This window comes from Engraulis encrasicolus, chromosome 16 (genome assembly GCF_034702125.1).
Source record: "Engraulis encrasicolus isolate BLACKSEA-1 chromosome 16, IST_EnEncr_1.0, whole genome shotgun sequence".
Lineage (NCBI taxonomy): Eukaryota > Metazoa > Chordata > Actinopteri > Clupeiformes > Engraulidae > Engraulis > Engraulis encrasicolus.
The window spans coordinates 42,350,779-42,373,485 of record NC_085872.1 but is presented as its reverse complement, the minus strand read 5'-3'; the positions used below and the strand labels follow the sequence as shown (position 1 = coordinate 42,373,485).

Sequence of the window (22,707 nt, the reverse complement as noted above, 5' to 3'; positions counted from 1 at the left end):
AAACACCCCGAGTATGTTAACGTGGAAGAGCTATTTCTAAATGCCATCAAACAACTATTCACCTCATCAACACATTAACCTGGTTCACCTCTCCCCCAAAATAAAAACAAATTAAATAAACACGTGATATGTTATTATTCAGTTTGTTGTCATATTGCATTCACCTTTCAAGGCGTTATTGATCATATGGAGACAATCATGGGCAGTCATGGGTAAGCGTTTAGGGCGCCAGATTTGTAGCCTAAAGGTTGCTGGTTCAACTCCCGACCCGCCAGGTTGGTGGGGGGAGTAATTAACCAGTGCTCTCCCCCATCCTCCTCCATGACTGAGGTACCCTGAGCATGGTACCATCCCTCCGCACTCCTCCCTAGGGGTGCCATTGAGGACTGCCCTCTTGCACGGGTTAGGCATAAATGCAATTTCGTTGTGTGCAGTGTTCACTTGTGTGCTGTGGAGTGCTGTGTCACAGTGACAATGGGAGTTGGAGTTTCCCAATGGGCTTTCACTTTCATCAGGGGAGATTATCAGAGGCAGCATGGATTCTAAGACAAGCATGTTTACACTTCCCAAGTGACCCTCGCGCACCCAGCGCCTTTCATGTGCACCAGTAAACTAAATGGCTTTATTGACGATGGGCAGAGCTCACTTGCCCCCTACACCTTACCAGCCGCAGCCAGGAGGAGGCTTTTGCATGCAAACTGGAAAGCCCTCCCCTCGTTGTCAAGACGACACAATGCTCAAGCCGACTTCGGAGTTTCCGGTTTTCAACGTGAATTGGGTATGCTCTTATCATCAGTTTTGTATTGTCGTAATATGCATGCCGCCCGGTACAGCAGATCTTAAAAACCCTGTCTAACGTAACATCTAGGCAAAGATAATGTCAGGACTTGTGCCCATTCATTATGCTATTCTGGAATGTGCATGGCTACATATTTGGCGCATCAAATGATACAAGTATGCGTCCATGCGCCTTGCGGCAACAGTTTCATTTAATCAGTACGCTCTAGACCTGTATGAAAATGTTATAATCAGACAATGTGGATGCGCGTTAGATAGGCAGTATCTTACTATGTCACCTGTCCTTTAGCAAAGTGAAATTCTACACTTACCCAACACCAGACAGACACTACGTGCCTGCTCGTGCACATTCTTCTGGTTGGGTTAAAGAGTGAGACATTCACAATTTTAATTTAGCTGTAAAGCTATCTTGTCTGATGAAATTCCAAGTGCTATTTGCGAGTGTGGTCTTCAAGTGGGACATTTTAGTCTGAAATGCATTTCAAAGGATTTAACAGGCATGCCCATCATATTCTTTGAAAAATAAAATAAAATTAAAAGTGTTTTTACCCTCATTTTTTTTGGACAGCAGTGATGTCTGATCTTGCGAAAGAAAAAGCTGCCAGGCTGTTGAAGAAAAGAGGCAGTTTGTCCTCACTTGGCAGCCATGAAATAAAGGCCAAGGAAACAGTTGGCAAAACAAAAGAGTAAGTTTGGGCATAGCCTACTATCAGCATCACCTCTGGAGTGTATAATAAATAATATAATGAATGAATGAATGAATGTAGTATAATGACGTATAATAAATAATATAATGAATAACTAATCAATTAATTGATGGATACTGTAAATGTTGCTGTTTTTTTCACTTTGCAAGAGCATTCTTTTCAACATTTTTAAATGGACTCCATCTTCATAATTGTTTTATTTCACACATGAATGACAGCAGCCTACAGGAAAATGTTTTATTTTCCAGCACTGGATAGGCCATAGTAACCTGGTTCTCACGCAAAGTTGAGCGAAAATGCACGAAGGGTCTGTGTGAGAACCAGGCTAAGGCCATAGTGCATACAGGGTATTTGCCTGGTGGTCTGTTGATAATTTTAGCCCAGGCCTTCCCCTAGTAGTGGTCCGTTCATTAGTTTTTAGCAGCGGAGGTTGGGGGGGCAAAGTTCTATTAGGGGGCGTTAGTGTATTTTATTTTTTCTTATGATGAAGCCAAGGGGACGTTTGTTCAAAAAAGGTTGAGAACCACTGTGTTACAGCAGGCATTTCTGAAACAGTGAAGCATTTTTGGGTGTTGAAGGATAAGCAGCTTGTATTGTATGAGACACGGCGTTATAAATTTGCTGTTACCGGAATGGCAATGACCAAGTCATAAGTGCATTACTAAAGGCCCTGTGTTATATCATAGTACAGTACTAAGGTAGTTAACTTTTCAATGACTATTACAGCGTGCCGCTGGAGGTACGGCGTGCATTAAGGGGCTACATGACTTGTGTAAAATGCCCGGCCTGATTTTTTTTTACCTGCCCTGCACTCCACCCATCCAGTTTCTTGCTATGGCTTTAGTTAAACTGGAAACGTCTCCCTCACCATTGGGACATAGCTGCCCTGATACTGCGTATATTATTCATTCTAGGTGTTGTGCATTGACAGTCCACATTGTTGAAATTGACCGGTGCCTTCTCTGTGCTCATGACAGCTCCATCAGCACAGTCTCCTACATTGACGACCCTGGTCACCATGACGATAACCCGCGGCCAGCTGTCCAGATGGAGAACACCTATCAGCTTGGTAAGATGACACCTATTCTCCACGATACTATGACAGACTTCAACATAATGGAAATATCATAAATGATTCTGGTTTCCTTCAAGATTAATACAAGTTACTCTACTCTACTCTAATCCTTGTCAAATCCGTCTTGTCCCTCAGTCATTTTCATTGTAGGCATTCTTCTTTTGTGCTCTCAGGTAGAATCTGAGATTGTATGCCTACTACATGGTTATTACACATTATTAAATAAATAAGTCACAGAACAAATTCTTAAAATATCAGTGCCACCCTCACCCACTGTGTGGTGGTGACTATTTCCGAAAGTTTGTATCCCTGGGATCAAGAAGCAGGCTACCTGTTCGTAAGAGACCTTGCTGCAATGAATGCAAGGAATTTGGTCTTCGTGAAATGTTGTTGGCAATGCCATAAAACATCGTTTCTCCTCCCTTTCCCCCAAATTACACAAAGGCCCCACCGGACGATTCCCTGTGACAGCAGTCGATGACATTTTAAAGGATGTTCTGGCTAGTTACCTGCAGGAGGAGAAGTACGAGGCAGAGCTTTGTCGACAAATGACCAAGACCATATCAGAGGTACAATGGCTCTAGTCTGCTCCTCTTGAATGGGGAGTTAAAGTGAAAACACTGTCGTCATTGTTTGTGATGATCCTTGGCTTTGAGCAGTTGTGTAGCCCACACATTGTATGTTGTTGACTATGTCCTCTTTTGTAGTAGTACGCCTCGGATTAAGTATCTGCTAAATATAATTCAATGTAACTGCAGGTCGTGAAGACCTGAAGCTGCTTTTACAATGAAGAGTTGAGGTTGTCAATCAATTACTTTAGGTGGAGATTAAAAAAACAAAAAAAAACATGTAATGTGTTCTCTCTCTCCCTCTACCTTTCTCCATCTCTCTCTACCACTGACTTGTCAGACTTGTGAATTGAACCCTGGGCCAAGATCAGCTCTGTCTGACTGCGAACCTCTTTAAAAGCGGAAAGATGCCTGTCTCTCGCTATCTTTCTGTCTCTTTCTGTCTCTCTCTCTGTCCCTCTCTTTCTCTATCTATCTTTATCTATCTCTCTCTCCCTCTCCCTCTTTTTATGTCTGTCTGTCTGTCTGTCTGTCTGTCTGTGTCTCTCTCTCTCTCTCTCTCTCTCTCTCTCTCTCTCTCTCTCTCTCTCTCTCTCTCTCTGTATCATTACTCTCTTCCTCTGATTTGTTGTCTTCCACATTCCCCTGTTGTGTGTCCGCCTGGCTGTGCTGCCCCCATGGCAGGTGGTGAAGGCGAGGGTGAAGGAGCTGATGATGCCGCGCTACAAGATCATCGTCCTGATCAGCATCGGGCAGCTGAGCAGCCAGAACATGCGCATGGGCAGCCGGTGCCTGTGGGACGCCGCCAATGACACCTTCTCCTCGCACACCTTCAAGAACAGCTCACTCTTCGCCATCGCTAATGTCTATGGAGTCTACTCAGAGTGAAATCTTATCGTTGTTACCACGAGGTGAGATCATTACTTCACCACTGCATCATGCCTTTCATGCTTGAGAAATTTGCCAATACGCAGGCCTACTTAGAATTAGGTTAGAATTAGAACATTCTTGGCCATCTTAATGTTATGGTTATGAGACAAATATGAATTTATTCTTTTTATATTATTTATTTCATCATGGGAATCGTCTCATTGAATGAGATTCACCTGAAATTACTGAGGCAACACTATTTTCAATCTGACAAATAATGTTTCCAAGATCTCTGAGTTTCAGTGGTTAATCACTCACTGAATTCGCTTTGTGATCCTTGATGGGGTATCACAACACTATATACATTTGAGATGAAACAAACCATCTCTCTGTGATTTAAATAGGAGACTGTTTGCTTTCAGCCTGTAGACCGAAGACAAAAACTGCTTTCTGTTATTTTAAATGACATTCCTTTTCAGATTGACAATCTCAAAAATAGCAAAGCTGTTACATTACAAAGTTGGACTACTACTTTTTATACTGTATATTTATCTGTGTATGTGCATTAGAGCTGGGCGGTGTACGGTTTAAAAACCGTGATCTCGGTTTACACTACACAAGGTTCTCTTTTTGATGAGAGACGGTTTTGTTGTTGTTGTTTGTAGCCTACTATGTTATGTGCATGAGCTTCATACTCCGTGTCACACTTCCAAAGATTCTTCTAATTCATAAGTCTCTGACACTTCATTTCAACTCTGCTAAGTCCACTGTTGTTGCTGTTCTACTAGGGAATGTCACCACAATGTAAGATGTTGATTGAACTAATAAAATAATTGGTTACGCGCTAGAGGCTAGTGAGAGTGAAACATGATGAACACACATGGCATGGATGAATCATGACAAACATTTCAATTCATTTAGCCTACCTTTGATCTCACAAAGTTAAATAAAAGGCAATTCTATGTGGTGCTATGTTAACAGGCTACAACAGTTATCTGATTCTTAACTGTATTTAATTACCATCCCAACTGTTGTGCGCGCTGCTGTTAAGACTGCTTATAAGCTAAAGTAGCCTAGCTTTCAAATGCAATGGGCAGACAAGATGCATTGCTACATTGCTATGTTTGAAATGATTTGGGGGCAAAATATGAGCGAAACACATCGCAATATGACACAAACTACCGGACAAAATACCTTCTACGTTGGATTTGGACTTTAATTCAAAGACAATATGCACACAATGTCAAGTAAATCCGTTTGTTTTCCGTGTCTGTCTTCAGTCTGTTTCGTTTTTGTCCCACTGTTGTTTACTCGCTAGTCCAGCGGCAGCGGCGCGCAACACACCGGATGTGTTGCCAGGTGTAGAACGACAAATAAGCAATTAGTGTTGCCAGGTGTAGAACGAAATAAGCTGTTTTGGGCTGTCTTGGAAAAAAGCCCAAAACAGCTGCTTATAATCATTTAACCCTTCTTCCTTGAAAAATCTATGGCACCCTGGTCAAGATTTTAGGTTATTTTATAAAATGCTGAATTTTCTCTAATTTGAGACTTTCTTGGATAGGGAAATATAAACTATAAATTATAGAAAATATTATTGAAATGAAAAAATGATAAAATATAAATGGAGATTAATTTAAATTCATGATTTTATCTCATTTTAACATTTAATTTGAGATCTTTTCCTCAGAAAGATTAAGATTTGGGGGGAAATCGTCGCATATCAAAAAACCGTGCAGAAAACCGTGATATCAATTTTCACCAAGAAAACCGTGATGCTAATTTTTTCCAAAACCGCCCAGCCCTAATGTGCATATCTGTGTATGAATTGAATGTGCTTAAAAGGAGCTGAATTTATGTTTGTTAACTTACATTTTTTGTATCAGGAAATCAGCTGATCATAACTCAGTTGTGGAAATAATATTTGTGATAACCAGAGAACTAGTTGGTTATCACAGTACTTAGCTTGTTTCTTCTTAATCTGGGTTTGTTGCTGCTATCGTATTGAACATATCAAGAAAACACTACCTACTTTGTGGATGAAAACATAATTTTGACTCCTTTTGGAAGGGTGGAAAATAAAAATGTTATTGTTGTACATTTCCTCTGGTTCCGCAGGTTTGTGTAAATCACATCAACTCTACTCTGTGTGTTCGTTCAGCAGTTAAAATGGTCAGGTGAAAAAACTTGAATTTCAACACCATCTACAATATCAAGACGTTTTATTGCTGCAGTTAGCAAAATGTTGAGTACAGGTTCCGGAACAACTTAAAAAAAATTGCCAACAGATTGCTGTAACTGTGGAAACCTGAAAAAAAATGTGTCCTGTGATGATGATGAGATCCCCCATATGAAAGTTAGTCCATACGGTATGTGCCTGTCAGCACAGCTTGGTGATGTCACTCTTGCGGCAGCCCACCTGGCAGCAGATATTGCTCAGGAGCTCCGTCAGGTCTCTCCTCAGACGCTGTGTCGTAGGAGCGTTCTCCGCTGACTCCAGCCCAGTCTGTGCTCTGTAACCTATGGAGCAGGGAGAGAATTTTGGTTTACATTTTGTGGCATTACCGATTCCTGGTGAATACTTTTCCAGGTTGTCACATAACATATTGTGGAAAAGCTTTTTCAGTGTCTACAAAAACATGAAACAGTGATTGGCAAAGAATGAACCAAGCCCAATGAGACAATAGTCATCTGTGTAGATACCCTCACATTCACATATAATGCCCAAGTCTACATTGCTGCTATCAAATTCTGTTAGTGATGTCAAGTGCACAGATCAAATCAACACAGACCTTCAGTGTCTGTTCCAGGAAGGTCTCGTTTCCACCTGGAGCCCCCACAGGTGTAGACCACGGCCCTCAGGAACTCCCGTCCACACAGCCTGAGCCCTGAGCTGCCACTGCCCTCAGCCTGCCCACTCAGTGACAACAGCAGCATACTCAGAACCACAACTGGAAGCAAGAAGGATTTCATCTTTGTGTTTTTTTGTTTGTTATTTTGTGCCGTTGAGGGAAAAAAGAGTAGATTTGTATCGTCTTGACTTCTTGATGAATAGACAATGATGCTGTAGGTAGCTGTCCTCTTCAGGCTTTCACTCTGTCAAGGAGATTTGCAGTCACCCATTTATACCTACCCCTTTCTTTATGCTTTTACTTTGGACATGCTGGTTTCCTTATTGTACCTGAAAGCCAACCTCTGTATCGTTTTTCCATCGTCTGCCTTAATGAGACCATTGCCACGCCATCATGTGAGCAAGACTCTCCTCTTATTCACGTTTGATGGGGCTCGAGACTGCGTCACGATTTTGTTTGTGGAATCACAAGAAGAGGCGATTAGTGCCATCCACTGAAATGTCATAGGGAGGGCTTGGGAAATGATTTTAACAACTTTGCCGCCTTAACGACAGGCATTTCACTGAAGCAGCAGCAGTTTAATGGCACTGGCCAGGTAAAGTGAGTTTTAATGGTCAGCCCTTCTGTGACAAACACTGACCCATCCTCCCATAAACAAGGAGATTCCCAGTACTGATGGAGCCACCTGTCCACGTGGCTGTATCCAGGGCCGCAGACAGCTTTGGCTGGGCCCGGGACAGAAACATCTGAAAGGGCCCCAAACCCAATCAATACAATGTAATGAGGATCCAATTCTGGGCCCCCTCTCTCCCTGGGCCCGGGACAAGTGACCCCTTCGTCCCCTCTTGTCGGCTTCCCTGGCTGTAGCACTTCGGCTTCCAGAGCTTTCTCCTGCATCGGAGGAAGCAAACACATACTGGTGTCGTCTTAGAGAGGATATGGTGGCGTGGATGATGACTGTGACTCAGCAAAGGTCTAATGGAATCACCGGTGCTGGGCACGTCAGAACACCGTCACCATTCTTTAGAAGGTTATGCGGGACTAGGCCGGAATTTTCATGACAAGCACATCAGGAAGCAGTGTTATGCTAGTTGACCATGGGCCTCATGTACCAAGACTTCCATAGACTTCCATTGAATCTTTGTATATGTGACAATCTTCAAAGATAAATATGCATCTAAAAGTGTTCACAAGCAAACTTTGTCCACGAGGCCCCAGTTTACCAAACACAGGAAATGATAATGGCTTCACAATCAAGTTGGAGATATTGGTTATTTTTGTATTTCAAGTACCGTTTTACTATAATATATATGCAAGATGCACTCAAGCGTGATAAACTCAGCACCATTTACACTATGTTGTAACTTTACTGTCATAAAATTATAACCGTTATGTCTTAATCTGTTACTTAAGGGTCTCTGTAATTTCATAGCATTGTTGTTATTATGTAGTTGAGTATTTTCAGCAAATAGTGAATAGGCCCGCCGGTGACCCCATCTGCACAAAGAGGCTACAAAGGAAATGTGAATTGATGTCATATGGACATCACAAACGTAAGCTTTCTTATTTCATTTGGAAATGTACAGATGCTTTAGAGATTAAGACAGAAACATGAACCTTGCCTCACAACACCAACTACCACCCTTCCTTCCTGTCTTCCACCTAACTAATGACTACAACCACATTTCGCAATGAGTGTCCTGACAAAGATATTAAAAAACATATAAATCCAGGGGTAGACTGGAAATCTGGCATACAGGGCATTTTCCCGATGGGCCAACAGTCCCCAGCGGCCGATACTGTTGTTGTTGTGGTTGTTTCCTGGGGATTGGCCCACAAATTAGAGGGGGAGGCCCATTGGTCCATCGCCAATATAGACAGTGGATTCAGCCAGTCAAGAAAATAGTATGAATCTGGCCTGTGCATGTTCGGGCCCGGTATATGCCAAAAATGCCCGGGCCACTTTTCTGTCCTAGTCCATTCCTGTATAAAACACTCATATCAAGATGTTGACTCAATCATGATTGTGACATTTATACATGGGATGTAGCCAGATGCCACCGGCATGAGTATGGATCAGAGATGTCACCATCAACGCCCAAAATGTCTCCCAGTCAGAGAGGGAAAGTGCTGAGCAGACTCTTCATGTGCAGTTTCCTGCCTCGTCTCGAGGACACTCAGCAAGAGACACATGACAAACTATCACAAGATCAGAATCAGGCGCTGTATTTTTGTCTTTGTTTTTGTTTTTTGGGGTTTTTTTGTAAAACATTTCACCAAGAGTTGCTTGGGAGGTGCTACTGAACATCTGTAAGTAACTGCTGTGGTAATGGACTACACTATGTATATGGTAGGTCAGAAGCACTCACTAAGGTTGTCATAGCATCAATGGCTCCTATCTATGAAGAAATCTCTGCAATACCTTGAATTGGCTGTCATTCAAATGCATGTACTCTTTCTGAACATGAACAGATTGAATATTCCAAGAGTATAATTACTCCCAACAGCACTGACATGATATGACAGTGTGGGGTTTTTCTTATAAATGTCAGACAGGCACTCTTTGTTCGGTGAGTTTCTGCAGATATTTATTACTGTTCCATATTGGAACAGGGAACGTCTCAGCTCATTCTCTATGATATCTCTAGTTGGAAAGCCCACTAGCCAGTGGCATCGTTCAGGCTTATATAGGTCTTGGCCCACCCAGGGCCAGAGCCTTCTCATATGCTAATCAGCTCAATCACACCTCAGCTGACAGGCCCTCACACTCAGGCACAGACTAGCCTTAACACAACTGGAACTCTATATATAGTCACATACATATACATCTATATTCCTGCATATACATGTACAGTACATATAAGAATCTACATAAGGATCATATAAGAATAACATTTTACGACAACAGCACAGAAAGCAAACACTACCTAAGTGTGTCAAAAAGAGTAGCACTATTAACAACCCCCCATCCACCACCATAACATCTACAGTTTTACATCAGTGATCATTTTCATGTCCTGTCACCCGTGATTCAGCTTCAAAGGAAAGAGCGATCATGATTCATTTTGATACTACCCTCTATTTAACTTTCATAGATGACTCAAAAATACTGAAATAAGGACTCATTCTGGTGCATGGGCCCGAGTGAGGAAAATATTTTATTTTAGGTTTAGGTTGTAATCTGGTGTGAAAAATATTGACTCTATGCATGGCGACACAATCCATGGGAAATTATTAATATTATACAACTAAACAGTATTGGCATTGTTATTGAATGTGTGGCTACCTCCCTTCATAATAACCTTTTATAAACTGATATTTCATGTGACGTTTTCCAAGTAAACTTCAAGGAGACAAATATGTCATTTGAAACCAGTTTATTGATCGCTTTCATATGGGCCTAAATTAAAGATGAATTAAAGTTAGAAAATGTAGAAAAATAAAGTAAAAACGAATTGTGCTGGTTGTACGTTGGGGAAGGACAGGTATGGAGTCTGTTGAATGGATACCTGTGCAGTGATCTGAGCCCATCTCCTCTGATATCTCCACAGGGTGAAAAGTGAAAGTGTTTGTCAGTCAAATAGTGAGTGATAATGGGACTGTTGCTTGTGATCTGTGGAGAAAGGATTAATGCTATTGTAATGAGTTTGTACGGACTCTTCACATTCTGTAGATACTTATTTTCTGCCCAACTTCACACACTCCTCTTTCCACATACAGAAAGATAACCATATGACCGATGTACAGAAAACTTTGTCATCTACTGTAACCTGAAAAGGAAGCTCAACCCGTTAAGACACGGTGCAATAAAATTGCTGTTACCAGAATGGCAATAACGAAGTCATAGTGCATTACTAAAGGCCCTGTATTATGTTGTAGTGGTGTAGTATTATGGTAGTTAACTTTTCAATGACTATTACATTATTTTTCCGCGAGACTGGGCTCGTGTGAGTTACACAGGTCTTAAGACCCAATATGGTAACTGTTGAGTCTCTCACTTGTGTTTCTCCATGCTATCTTGGATGGAAACAAACCACTCTTCTGGCACGGCTTCAGTCAGCTTCATAGGCCACATCACCTGTGGTAAAGTGTATCACAAAGCTAATGGCCATGAGACACAAGACGCCTCTAATACAGGGCAAATGCGAGAATATCATAAAGCATCTTAGAAAAAGAAAAAATCCAAAATCATATGTAATTACCAGTAGTGCAATTTGAAAAAAAAAATGGAATGAATAACGATAACAGTCTGGCATTCTATTTTACACTAGGTTATGGCTTTAAAGCTTGCAATGAGGTCCCTTCTCCTTGGTTTTGTGATACTGCATTTACATGATTTTCTCCTACTCTTTTAAATAACAATAATATATCATTGTCAGCTGTGTCACACAAAATAAACATCACAAAATAAAAGTCTTGCGTAGCACTTAAGCCTAAGTAGTACTTATAATTAAGTATGAGGTGCCCCCTTGGCAGTAGTTCAGAAATAGGTCTCACATCATCACTAAAAGTTTATACATACACTATTTTACCTCACACATGCTCTTGGCACAACGGGGCCCCCTCATACTAAAGTACTAGGCTTAAGTACTACTTAAGAGTTTTTGGGAAACGCAGCCCTGTATAATGTTCCTCAGACAAGAACTGATGTTAAACTGAAAATCACGATTCAATATAATGAATTTCATTGACAAGGAGTGGTAATAGGTCACATCATACCATTGGCTGTGGTAGAAAACAGTGAGGCAAAACTAAACATCACAGATTCACAGTTGTTTATTTCTATATAGCTGCGTCCATTTTGTGTTTGCTTGTGTTTTTCATTCAAATTAATTCCCCCTTTTTGCTCGTAAGCTTTTATTAAGACATGGTGTTCACTTGGCAGGAAGTGAATGAGATAGTGACATGGCAGCATTGGGAAATTACCACAGAACGTAGGCCTACTTCCATGTAACCTCACTCACAATGGTGAGGTCACACCAGCAGTGAGTTAACCAGCAAGATAACTGTCACCCCTGAAAAACCACGGCTTTCTCCCCTGTAGCCACATTGAATTCCTCCACAATTCGTTCACATAGGTAGCTTGTTGTCACCAGTTGTTACCACTGACCAGTGCAACTGGATCACCATGGAAGCAGGAAACGGTCTGACAAGTCTTTAATTTTCCACTGAGAGCCAACAGCTGAACAAGAATGCCATGAGGGGGCATAGGACTGCCGCCCATGGCAGAGGCGATTCTAGGGTAAGTTGGGCCCCCAAGCAGAAATGGAAAAGCTGTTTTTCACCATTTACAGGTTTGGGGGCCCCAAACAGCTGCCTGCCTAGCCTGGTGACAAGATGTGCCTCTGCCTATGGACAAACCTCATGAAGTGTTGATATCAGTGGGCACGGCTGCTGGACTGGTGGTGGAAAGGCAGTGGATTAGGCAGCATGCAGGTCAGCAGCAGCAGCAGCAGCAGAGTGATGTGAAGATGCTGAGCATGTGCAAGGTAGGTGGTCTGCAAAGTTGTTGCTGGATTCACACACTGCTCACCACAGTGACTTCCTGCCAGAAACCTCATGTACAAAGCTTACTTGATGTGAACAAAAAGAAAGATATGTAGGCTAAGTAACTTTTCACGCAAATGTTCAGATGTAGGCTACTAAGACTGACTTACCATGAAAAACGACACGAGTGCTACATTTCATGTGAAATCGGATATACCACATGAATCAGCATGAAAAGCTGTTTATGCATGGACAGATACATTTTAAAAGGTGCATACCAGTATTTTTTTAGATTGTCACATAGGCAAAGATTCACTAAGAAATCTATGGAAGCCCAGGCCCTGCCGTGGCCAACCATAAGGGCACTCGTCTGCCATGCGGCTGACCCGGGTTCGATTCCCGGCCCGGGTCCTTTGACGACCCCTCCCCGTCTCTCCGAATTCGCTTCCTGTCCACCTCTCACACTGTCCTCTCGAATAAAGTCGAAAGGACCAGAAAAAAATCTGAAAAAGAAAACCTTAGTACATGAGCCCCCAGGAGTCCTCTGCAGCCCTGACCTATGATGCAGTGGGATTCCCTTTTGACTCTACTGCCAGGGCCGTAACCAGACATTTTCAAATACAGAGGATGCTTCAAATATACTTTAGTCAAATTCTTAAGCTTGTTTTTATTAATCACTGCCTTGAGGATAAATGGGGTTGTCGTATACAGACTGAGTTTATCCTTGTTGATCATTTTCATCATAAATAAATTTTACATTACTGAAAAAAAAATACAGAGGACATGACCTCTGTGTCCTCGATGGTAGTTACGGCCATGTCCACTGCCCCTCTGACCACCCACTCTGCTCCTCTGTCATGGTGGCTTGCCAGTGCCCATCCACCCCACTCCTCCTGCCCCATGCCAGCCTATGCCAGCAGCGAGCACTCACACTCACAGGGGATCATAGAGGGAAATCTCCTCAAAGATATGACTGTTTCACATGCTGTGGCAAGATTTTTTTCTCTCTACAAATGCTTGTCAATACTGCTGATTGGTTCTTGAGATGAGGGATCAAAATGCTGCTCTCTGCACTGTCATTCAAATGTTGTTGACCCACCTTTTTCCAGGAAAGTACACTATGACAACCCTGCCTCAGTCATTTCTAGGGTGGCTAGGGGCAGTCCCTTAGACCAATGTATTAGGTTTACCAGGAAAAAAATATCTTTATTGGTGAAGTGTGCCTTACGTTACTGAGTAATTATGTATTCTTCTCATGACTAATAGCCTAGTGATTGATTTGTCAGCAGGCAGCGTTTCAGTATTGTCTGCTATACACACTTTGAGAGAGCAGACAGAATAGATCCTGACAGCTACTGTAACTATCTGTAAAGTAGAGGATACACCTGAACAGTCAATCTTGTAAACCTTTACCTTAACTGCACAGATCAAGGACTCTGGACAGGGCATACTGATAAGGCTGTGGGCCACGATAAACATAGAAAATGACAGGGCAGACCCAGTTGTTCTCAATGTCAATGTCGCAAACAGCTGACCACATTTCCCTGTTGCGACCGACTTTTCCAAGTCACCAAGCAAAGGCATGCCCCAGTTTGGTCCATCACTCAGCGTGGCAAAACTGTTTACCCACCTACATAAATGCTTTGCTCAGAAACAGCAAAAAACATATCGGAAGGTAGCCTACTGGTTGCTTTTTATTAGGCCTATCCAATGTTGAACAGGTGGTCTACACATTTGTGCGTAAACGTAGGCTACCCTACCGGTATCTAAGAGGAAACCCTATCTTAAATTGGCGGGGAATAGGCTCGCAAAACAGTGTAGTTAAAGAGGTTATGTCCGCTCGTGTGATCAACTTTCAATATTACGCAGAGTTACCCCTAAACGTGTCGTAATTTCTCAATCACTGTACTCATGACGGCTGTTACCTCCAGGCAGAGCCATCTAATAACAGAGTTGCGCAAACCGGGGACCAGGAAGTCGGTTGGTGATGTGATTCGCGTAGATTAAAATGTTTCTTAACAGTAAACTTCTGTTCGTTGGAAACTAACACAGAACCATCACATACCAAACAAAGACTAAGTACAAACAAATTACATGACCTTTACCACATTTTCTGTGTTATACCGCCACCTCCTGGAACTAAGTAACTTCTAATAGAACTAAAGTCAATGGGGATTTCCATGTTAACTCTCTGTGAGGCTCCATGAGAGCCGCCATTGCTGTGGAAAGATTGGTCCATAGAGGTCTATGGGAGTGGCGTAACTCTGATATTAGATGGCTCTGCCTCCAGGCATTCTCAAGAAACGCGTCTGTTTCGAAATTCTAGTGTAGACGTCACTTTCGGTCGTACCACATAAGGGGTGGTAGACATTGATTCTTACAGATTCAACTATATTCTGTCTGTTTACGTTTGAATAATTAGCCTAATATACAGCCACACGTTCATGTTTGACTATTGTTTTTAGTCTATAAGCGCTTGTCTTTTAAGGGCACACCTGCGTGCCAATTACGCAGCATTATTTCCCCCCAGCCTGTACACAATGGTATAGTCTTTCTGCCAAATTCCGAGAATTATGCTGTCGAGATTCTAAGAGTTCACTTTCCGAGAATTGCTGGAGGACACTTCGTGGAAACACAACAGGTGGATTTTTAAGAATTTCACCGTAGCGGTAGACTATATGGCTAGATTGAATTATAAGATTCTTCTTTTTATAGACTGTTTGTCTTATACGGACATGTTTTTTTCTTCTAAAATGCTGTTATGAACCATTAACTCTATAGGTCTATTAACATTATGCCTGTTTGCTTGTTGGTTTATTAGAGGAGCCTACTTGTCAAACCTACTCTCTGGACATTAGTTACTGACAATTGTTTAAAATGATGTGTTACAGGTGAATGTGTGAGTGCGTTCTTAAGGGAAAGCTTATGTGACGTTTTTATCTCATTAACGTAATCCTATTGTAAGTGTTGACAGCGTCGGCCTGTGCACTTTGACATCTGATTTAAGTTTTCATCTTTCATTCATTTGTGGTCAGTCTGGTATGATTAGGTCTACGTTTCATTTTTTTTGGAGTGTCTTCTTTTCACAATGAGAAAGGAGTTGTTGCATTCAAGTGTGAATATTTAATCTTAAACGCATTAAGATTGTTGCTTCCGAGGACAAGTCCTGGGTCAAAGCAGGCTCTTAGTTTCATCAGCAGGCACTGCAGGCCATCTTGTGTTAGGTGGTAGAATGCTGAAATGAAAGCAATAGTGTAACCAAAGCGAACCTAAAGGGTGATCAAGAAGTGGTCATTGGTTGTTCAAATAATACCTCTGCAGACTAATAGAAATATTTCTTGTTTCATATTAAGATATGTGTGTAATTGTGTATGGTTTTATGTTCATTTAATGTGAACTTCTCTGGAGAAAATGTTAGAGGATGGTGGCTTTTCCATTGAATCAGCACTCTAGTTCTATGTCATAAAAACCATAGCATAGGACTAATTGTGCCTAGTAAGGTGGGATGCTGATGCATGAGCTTGCACCATTTTAAACAAGCAGTAGTTCATCAGTGTAGCTTTGAAGAAAGGCAACCATCTAATTGTCAGAAATGGCTTTGTGTTCGTAGGGTCATTCATCCCTTCACTCAGAGTGAAATTTAGTGGTAAAATTCATGACTATGACTCGTGAAATGTATTTGCACAACATGTCTCTTTGTTAAAATGCACTGCAATGTAAAATGGTGAAGACAATGTATAGTATGCTATTCTATTTCAACCACTGACCCGTATGTAAGTATCATTGATTTCAACATAAGCATATGAAGTATGGTATGTTAGTGTGTACGTTTCAGTGGGAACTAACTATTTGGCATCTTTCATTGAGTCAACAAACACCTTCATCCTTCTAATGAAGGCCTGCTAAGTTCATGTAAATGACCCCCACTTTTTGTGACTGCAGATCTGGCACCATGGCCAATAGTGCGGATGGCTGTATACAGTTTACGCGGCATGCTGGAGATGTGCTGTTCAACCTCAACCGTTTACGCAGCCGAAATATCATGACAGATGTAACTGTAACTGTAAACGGCCAGCAGTTCAGGACTCACAAGGCAGTTCTCATGGCATGCAGGTAGGTGTCCCCTGTGCCCTAAACGGGACAGATTTGAATGTGATGAGATTCAATGTACTAGAGTAGAGTAGAGTAGAGATGTCACACAAAGTGTGTATCATTTATTATATGTTACATTCAAAATTGTAATTGTTCAGTGTATAAGTAAGTAAGTATGCCTTTAATTATCCCGCCATGGGGAAATTCATTTGTTGCAGCAGTAACATACAGATTGTGCAAAGACAGTAGACAGTATACATACAACAACACAGGACCAGGAGGTTAAAAAGTATATGTAGGATAGATAAAAAACAGATGTTTAGGAAAATAGAAATGTACATGATACAATGATACAAAATAAGAATCGAGGGTTTGAGTCACTGTGTGTGATGGATCTTTTTTATTTTTTTTGTATCTCTAAAGATAAGAACTGCTGATACAGATTAGCACATATGGTCAGATAAAAGTTGTCCTCAGCTAACCGTGAACTCCGTTCTTCTAATCTCCTCCTTTCTTTTCTCTGGAAGTGGACTCTTCTACACCCTGTTCACCAGTTCTGACAAAAGGAACTCGAGCACCATTACTCTGGACCCCGTTGTAGACTCGGTGGGTTTCTCGGCAGTACTAGACTTCATGTACACCTCCTGCCTAACCCTGAAGGACAGCTGCATCCTCTCTGTCCTCACCACAGCCATATACCTCCAAATGGACCACGTAGTGGAAACATGTCAAAGAGTCGCCAAGGCCAGGTGAGCAGGGAATTAGATCGTCAGGCTTTGTGTTTTCAGACCACTAAAATAGAAGTAGAGTGCCTTATTGTCACTATATAGATACAGTGAGATGATGTTTGGAAGCAACCCACATATGTCCACAAAATTAAAGATATATTAACAGTGTAACTAATGTGATGAGAAAAACAAAAATTAAGCTATAAAATATACAATCAACCAACTGATGATTCAGAGCAAGTGCAGAATGCAAGTATTCACATGTACACACACACACACACACACACACACACACACACACACACACACACACACACACGTCATTCAAATATGTGCCATTATTAGTATATCCATGGTGGAAAATATGGGAGTTGACTTGTAAAATGTTTTGTGTGTGTGTGTGTGTGTGTGTGTGTGTGTGTGTGTGTGTGTGTGTGTGTGTGTGTGTGTGTGTGTGTGTGTGTGTGTGTGTGTGTGTGTGTGTGTGTGCGCGTCTCTCATCCCTTTAACCTCAGGGGCTTACATAAACACCAGCAAAGGGAGGCGGACTTCACACGGATCAGTTGGTTTCCCCAGGATCCCTCTGCTCCTCCCGTGCTGGCTAATGGCACTAATGCCTCCCTCTCTGGCCACGGCCGTGCTCTTGGCCATATCTATAGACACGTCCCCATTCCCGTAATGCCGGTGACCCCTTACTGGCAAATCCGGGACCACAGCAGAGCATCTAGAACTTCTCCTCCCTCCCCTTCTGATGCAAGCGTTTCTGGAAAGAGGGGCTCTCCCCTTCTGCTCGAGAACAAGGACCTTAGACGGCCTATCTCACCTCCGTCATCCACCGACAATCACCGAGGGCTGCCGTGGCCCATGGCTCACACTAGACTGGTGCATGGCCACCACACACACGCGCGGGAACCTGACGGCGGCGAGGAGATAAAGAGGGTGAAGCGGGACGAGAACGAGAACGAGGAGCAGGATGATCTTCTTCTGCGGAGTCCTCACAGGTCAGACTGCCAACCCAGCTCTCCAATGGAGTCAAGCAGCTGCAGCAACGAGGTGCAGTCTACCTCCTCTTCCTCCTCCTCCTCCTCCTCCTCGCCTGCTCCACCCAGTCCTCTCCACATACACAGAGAAGCAAAAGTGCACAACTGGAAGAAGCACAGGTTCATTGTTTTGAATGCCTCTCAAGAGGACGGGCAGTACAATGAGAAATGTACCTCAGAGAGAAGCCTAAAAGAGAGGATGGAACAGGACGACCAGGCCGAGAAAGACAATTGGTTTAATAACCACAGCAGGTACGGAGATGCTATTCACAAACTCGAGCTGGTGTGTGTGTGTGTGTGTGTGTGTGTGTGTGTGTGTGTGTGTGTGTGTGTGTGTGTGTGTGTGTGTGTGTGTGTGTGTGTACGTGGTCATGGCCACAAAGCTCTTGTTTGTCCTTGGATGTGCATGAGCATGATACTGTTGAGGAAATCCTCCTCCTGTGTGTGTATGTGTCTGTGTGTCTGTTTGTGTTTCTCTGTCTGTCTGTCTATCTGATTGACTCCGTGTGAGGTTAATGTTTTGATTTTCAATTCTAGGGAAGCTGAAGACGGCCAAAGATTTGAGCCTGTAAAACCACTAGAAGAGAGTTCCAAATCAAGTTATGTTGTATCAGGTTGGTTTTTAACACTTATTTATAGATATAAAGAATATTTTCATGACCATGACCAGGCATTTTTTAAATCACATTTGCTTCTGCATCTGCTTTTGATGTCTTAGAGCATGTTCCAAACCTGCGCAGAGAAGATGACTCCAATACCACAGAGAGAGACCCACACTCTCCTCAGGATCGTGGTGCTAAACTACACAAATGTGAACACTGTTCTGCAACATTCAGCTGCAAAGGAAACCTGACGAACCACAGATCACTGCATACAGGTAAAATCCATTGTTTTCTGAAAAGCTAATGAGTATCATTTCATGTAATTTAAAGAATGTACTGTATGTTTAATTCATAATTTACACATGATTAAACCCCTTTAAATGCAGTGTGAAATTGTTTTATATTCCCTTCATACTAGCAGACATTTGGAAAGTAAAGTACATGATTAAAACACTTTTAAGAGCAGTGTGAAATTGTTTTATATTCCCTTCATACTAGCAGACATTTGGAAAGTAAAGTACAAATTCTGGTAGTTGGTTCTCAGAATACTTCTATCCTTCAGGAGTCTGTAAATGTCAAGTTGGGCATAATATCTCTGATGCATGTATAAACTGCATTTTTTTAATACTTCAAAAGAAAGAAGTTTACTGCACACTTTGTTGACTTTATGCCTGAGTAAACCTGATGACGCACAGAGGCGGAATGCGTTGTTCACTCTCAGTCAAGAAAGTGTGCGGTAAACTTCTTTCTTTTGAAGTATTGAACACGCCTGCGTTTACCAGCACCTAGAAGCTCTGCATGGATCTTTGAACTGCTGTAATTTGTAAAGTTTGCTGATTTTTTTTTTCAGGTGAGAAACCGTACCGTTGTTCGGTGTGTGGAGCTCAGTTCAACAGACCAGCTAACCTCAAGACCCACAGTCGTATCCACTCAGGCGAAAAGCCCTACAAATGTGAAACTTGCGGTGCTCGGTTTGTTCAGGTTTGTCTTTTTAACTCCTCTGCCTAGTTGTCACTCCTAGTCTTGCAGACCGGATAGCAGAAAGCTGCAGACCGTGCATTGTTTTTTTTTGTACACATTGCAGTAGAGTAGTAGAATGCACTTTATTGAACAGGGTTTTTTTTCTTGGGCTTGGTCACTGTATAACATACCCACATAATTAATATATACATGTAGTATACATAAATAGCATTTTTATGCATACATAAAACATAAGAATTGCTGCATGATAGCAGGGCTCTAAATTAACTTTTTTCGTTACTAGCCAAACTGGTTTGAAGATGTTTATCTTACTAGCCAAACACACACTCACTAATGTGTCAAAGTGGCTAGTAAGTTGTTTTTATTCTACCAGCCAAACTGAAATTTCACCAGCATTTGGCTGGTTGGCTGGTGTGTTAATTTAGAGTCCTGTTGATAGTGTTGAGTCACATCAGATTTGCCAATTGTTCTAGAATCAGAGCCCTCCTTTCTCAGACGCTCCTCTCTGCTCTACCCCTTCCTCCAGGTGGCGCACCTCAGGGCCCATGTGCTCATCCACACAGGTGAAAAGCCCTACCCCTGTGATGTATGTGGCTCTCGCTTTCGTCACCTGCAGACCCTGAAGAGTCACAAGCGTATACATACAGGAGAGAAGCCCTATCAGGTGAGCTGCTGTATTACAGCAGGGTTTTGCTCATATTTCTGATTTCTCAGACACAGATGGCAAGTCATGGGTAAGTGGTTAGGGCGTCAGACTTGTAGCCCAAAGGTTGCCGGTTCGACTCCCGACCCTCCAGGTTGGTGGGGGGAGTAATCAACCAGTGCTCTCCCCCATCCTCCTCCATGACTGAGGTACCCTGAGCATGGTACCGTCCTGCCGCACTGCTTCCTAGGGGCGCCATTGAGGGCTGGCCCCTTGCACGGGTGAGGCATAAATGCAATGTCCTTGTGTGCAGTGTTCACTTGTGTACTGTGAAGTGCTGTGTCACAATGACAATGGGAGTTGGAGTTTCCCAATGGGCTTTCAAGTGAGGTAGTGGTGCGCACATCCAAGACGCAGGTGCAGGGCAAAAGGGGAGACACAAAGAAAATAAAGGTTGAATGTCCTCCGCACTCTATCTCCCGTTTTTCTTTTTGTTTTATTTTTCAAGGGAGCGTTTTCGAGCTATGTGCTCTTCATCAGACTTCAAGTGTGCGGATATTCAACCTTTATTTCCAGATACAGATGGCACAATAGGAGTTGCCTACCGCCAAATTCTACAGAAGCTGTTCTCCCGCATTTCAGCAAGTCATCACTTTCAGCAGAAAGGTGCTATCGTGACCCAAAAACACTTCAAGCAATGTGGCAGAACCTGTCAGTTTCAGTATTGTATTGTCAATCCTTATTGTCTTGGCTTTCATCCAGGCTTCTCAACATTCCTTTGCTGAGATTCTTTATTGTTGGAAAGATGCACACCATGTTTTCAGCTAATTCTTTCTGAGATTTCACTCTATTCATTTACATTTCTTAACGTTTGTTGTGTGTGTTTGTGTGTGTGTGTGTGTGGGCTATACATGGATATGCAACTGCCCTTTCAAGTATGAGGGGCTCTTCTGACACACAACTTTTTTTCTTTCCTCCAGTGTGATCACTGCAATTTACCCTTTCGCCACAAGAGTCAGCTGAGGCTTCACCTGCGGCAGAAGCACGGCGTTGTGACCGCCAGCGGGAGGATGCCGCTCCTCAAATCCAGCAGCGCCCCCTACTGTTCAACAGGCAACATCCTCCACCCCTGATACTCACTGGTTATTCTATCATTTTCTGTTTATATCTTTCAAGTGTAAAGAAATCCCGCACTCTGTCCATTCCACCAACAAACTTTAATACAACATTTCGGTCATCCGACCTTCTTACCTGAAGAAGACGTATTAAAGTTTGTTGGTGGAATGGACAGTGTGTGGGATTTCTTTACACTTGAATGACAACCCCACTGGGATAATATCCTACGCACCTGCCCAACTATAGAGGTGTGCAAAAGCGTCTTTTTGAACTGTTTATATCTTTACCTCTGGTCAGATATGTGATGGATTTATATTGAGTTGGGATCTTCAGAGGGTCCATTTACATTTGACTTTGACTACTCCATGTGTCTGGTTTACACATGCTTGAGCATTTTCTATTTTTACTGCTGAAAGAGATTAGTTGTTTTTTACAATGTAAATAGAGGTACTTTTATTTCCCTACTTTTTAGGTTGTGTATAAAAGACTGGAATATGTGTAATTTATGAAAGATGTTTTTGTATTACTACTTGACAAACGACTATTTAAGTCAGGTGTACTGTATTCGGTGTTCATATGGTTTTGCTGGCTACGTTCATACTACCCAAGTTTTGGGTGTTTAAACTCACTGTGACGTTGTCCTTTGTTTACATGCAGCCTTGTATTCGGATGAGGTAACAGTGTTTACAACATGTGCACATTGCCCTCAGCGATGGGCTGGCTCACTCACAACACACCAGTAAGAGTCAGTATGATGTAATGTAATGCAATTCCCATGCACCAAGTGCTGTACTGCGATGTATATATTTTTTAACACAGCTGTACTGCGATGTATATATATTTTTAACACAGTTGCATTGTGTAAAGTCTCAGGGATGTTTATTTTTGTACAGCGCTGGCAACAGTAGTATACAGTTTTGACATGGCGTCTTCGTGTGGTCGATTGCTCCACGGCCTCTTCTTTATTTTTTTAATGTTTGTGTTATGGACAACCATTGTAAGGAACGCCATGAAAGCTATTTTTATGCCATATCCGCTAAACATGAGTCTACAGTCATCTTCATGTGTTATAAATAAATACATTAATGCTGCAGGAGTACGTATCTGTGGTCTTTTGTGAACTTTGAAGTTGGGAAAGGTTGTTTTAATG

General features: G+C 42.2%; 3 protein-coding genes across 4 annotated transcripts; 2 read left to right on the top strand and 1 right to left on the bottom strand.

Annotated features, from left to right (window-relative positions):
• Positions 1-742: 742 nt before the first annotated feature.
• On the top strand, positions 743-4,579 carry dynlt5 (dynein light chain Tctex-type family member 5). Its single transcript, XM_063220495.1, has 5 exons — positions 743-778; positions 1,367-1,484; positions 2,483-2,574; positions 3,025-3,149; positions 3,834-4,579. Exons 2-5 carry the CDS (start codon positions 1,372-1,374, stop codon positions 4,035-4,037), a joined length of 534 nt encoding a protein of 177 aa, XP_063076565.1. The 5' UTR covers positions 743-778; positions 1,367-1,371; the 3' UTR covers positions 4,038-4,579.
• Positions 4,580-6,396: 1,817 nt separating this feature from the next.
• On the bottom strand, positions 6,397-6,989 carry insl5b (insulin-like 5b). Its single transcript, XM_063219999.1, has 2 exons — positions 6,803-6,989; positions 6,397-6,536 (listed from the first exon to the last, which is right to left on the bottom strand). Exons 1-2 carry the CDS (start codon positions 6,987-6,989, stop codon positions 6,397-6,399), a joined length of 327 nt encoding a protein of 108 aa, XP_063076069.1.
• A 7,924-nt stretch (positions 6,990-14,913) lies between these two features.
• On the top strand, positions 14,914-22,650 carry bcl6ab (BCL6A transcription repressor b). 2 transcript variants are annotated; one of them, XM_063219666.1, is made up of 9 exons: positions 14,914-14,996; positions 16,298-16,468; positions 16,975-17,196; positions 17,691-18,467; positions 18,753-18,829; positions 18,934-19,092; positions 19,668-19,798; positions 20,325-20,462; positions 21,422-22,650. In XM_063219666.1, exons 2-9 carry the CDS (start codon positions 16,308-16,310, stop codon positions 21,572-21,574), a joined length of 1,818 nt encoding a protein of 605 aa, XP_063075736.1. In that variant the 5' UTR covers positions 14,914-14,996; positions 16,298-16,307; the 3' UTR covers positions 21,575-22,650. The 2 variants fall into 2 exon arrangements, with proteins under 2 accessions (XP_063075736.1, XP_063075735.1); XM_063219665.1 differs by having other exon boundaries at positions 14,927-16,468.
• The last annotated feature ends 57 nt before the right edge of the window (positions 22,651-22,707 follow it).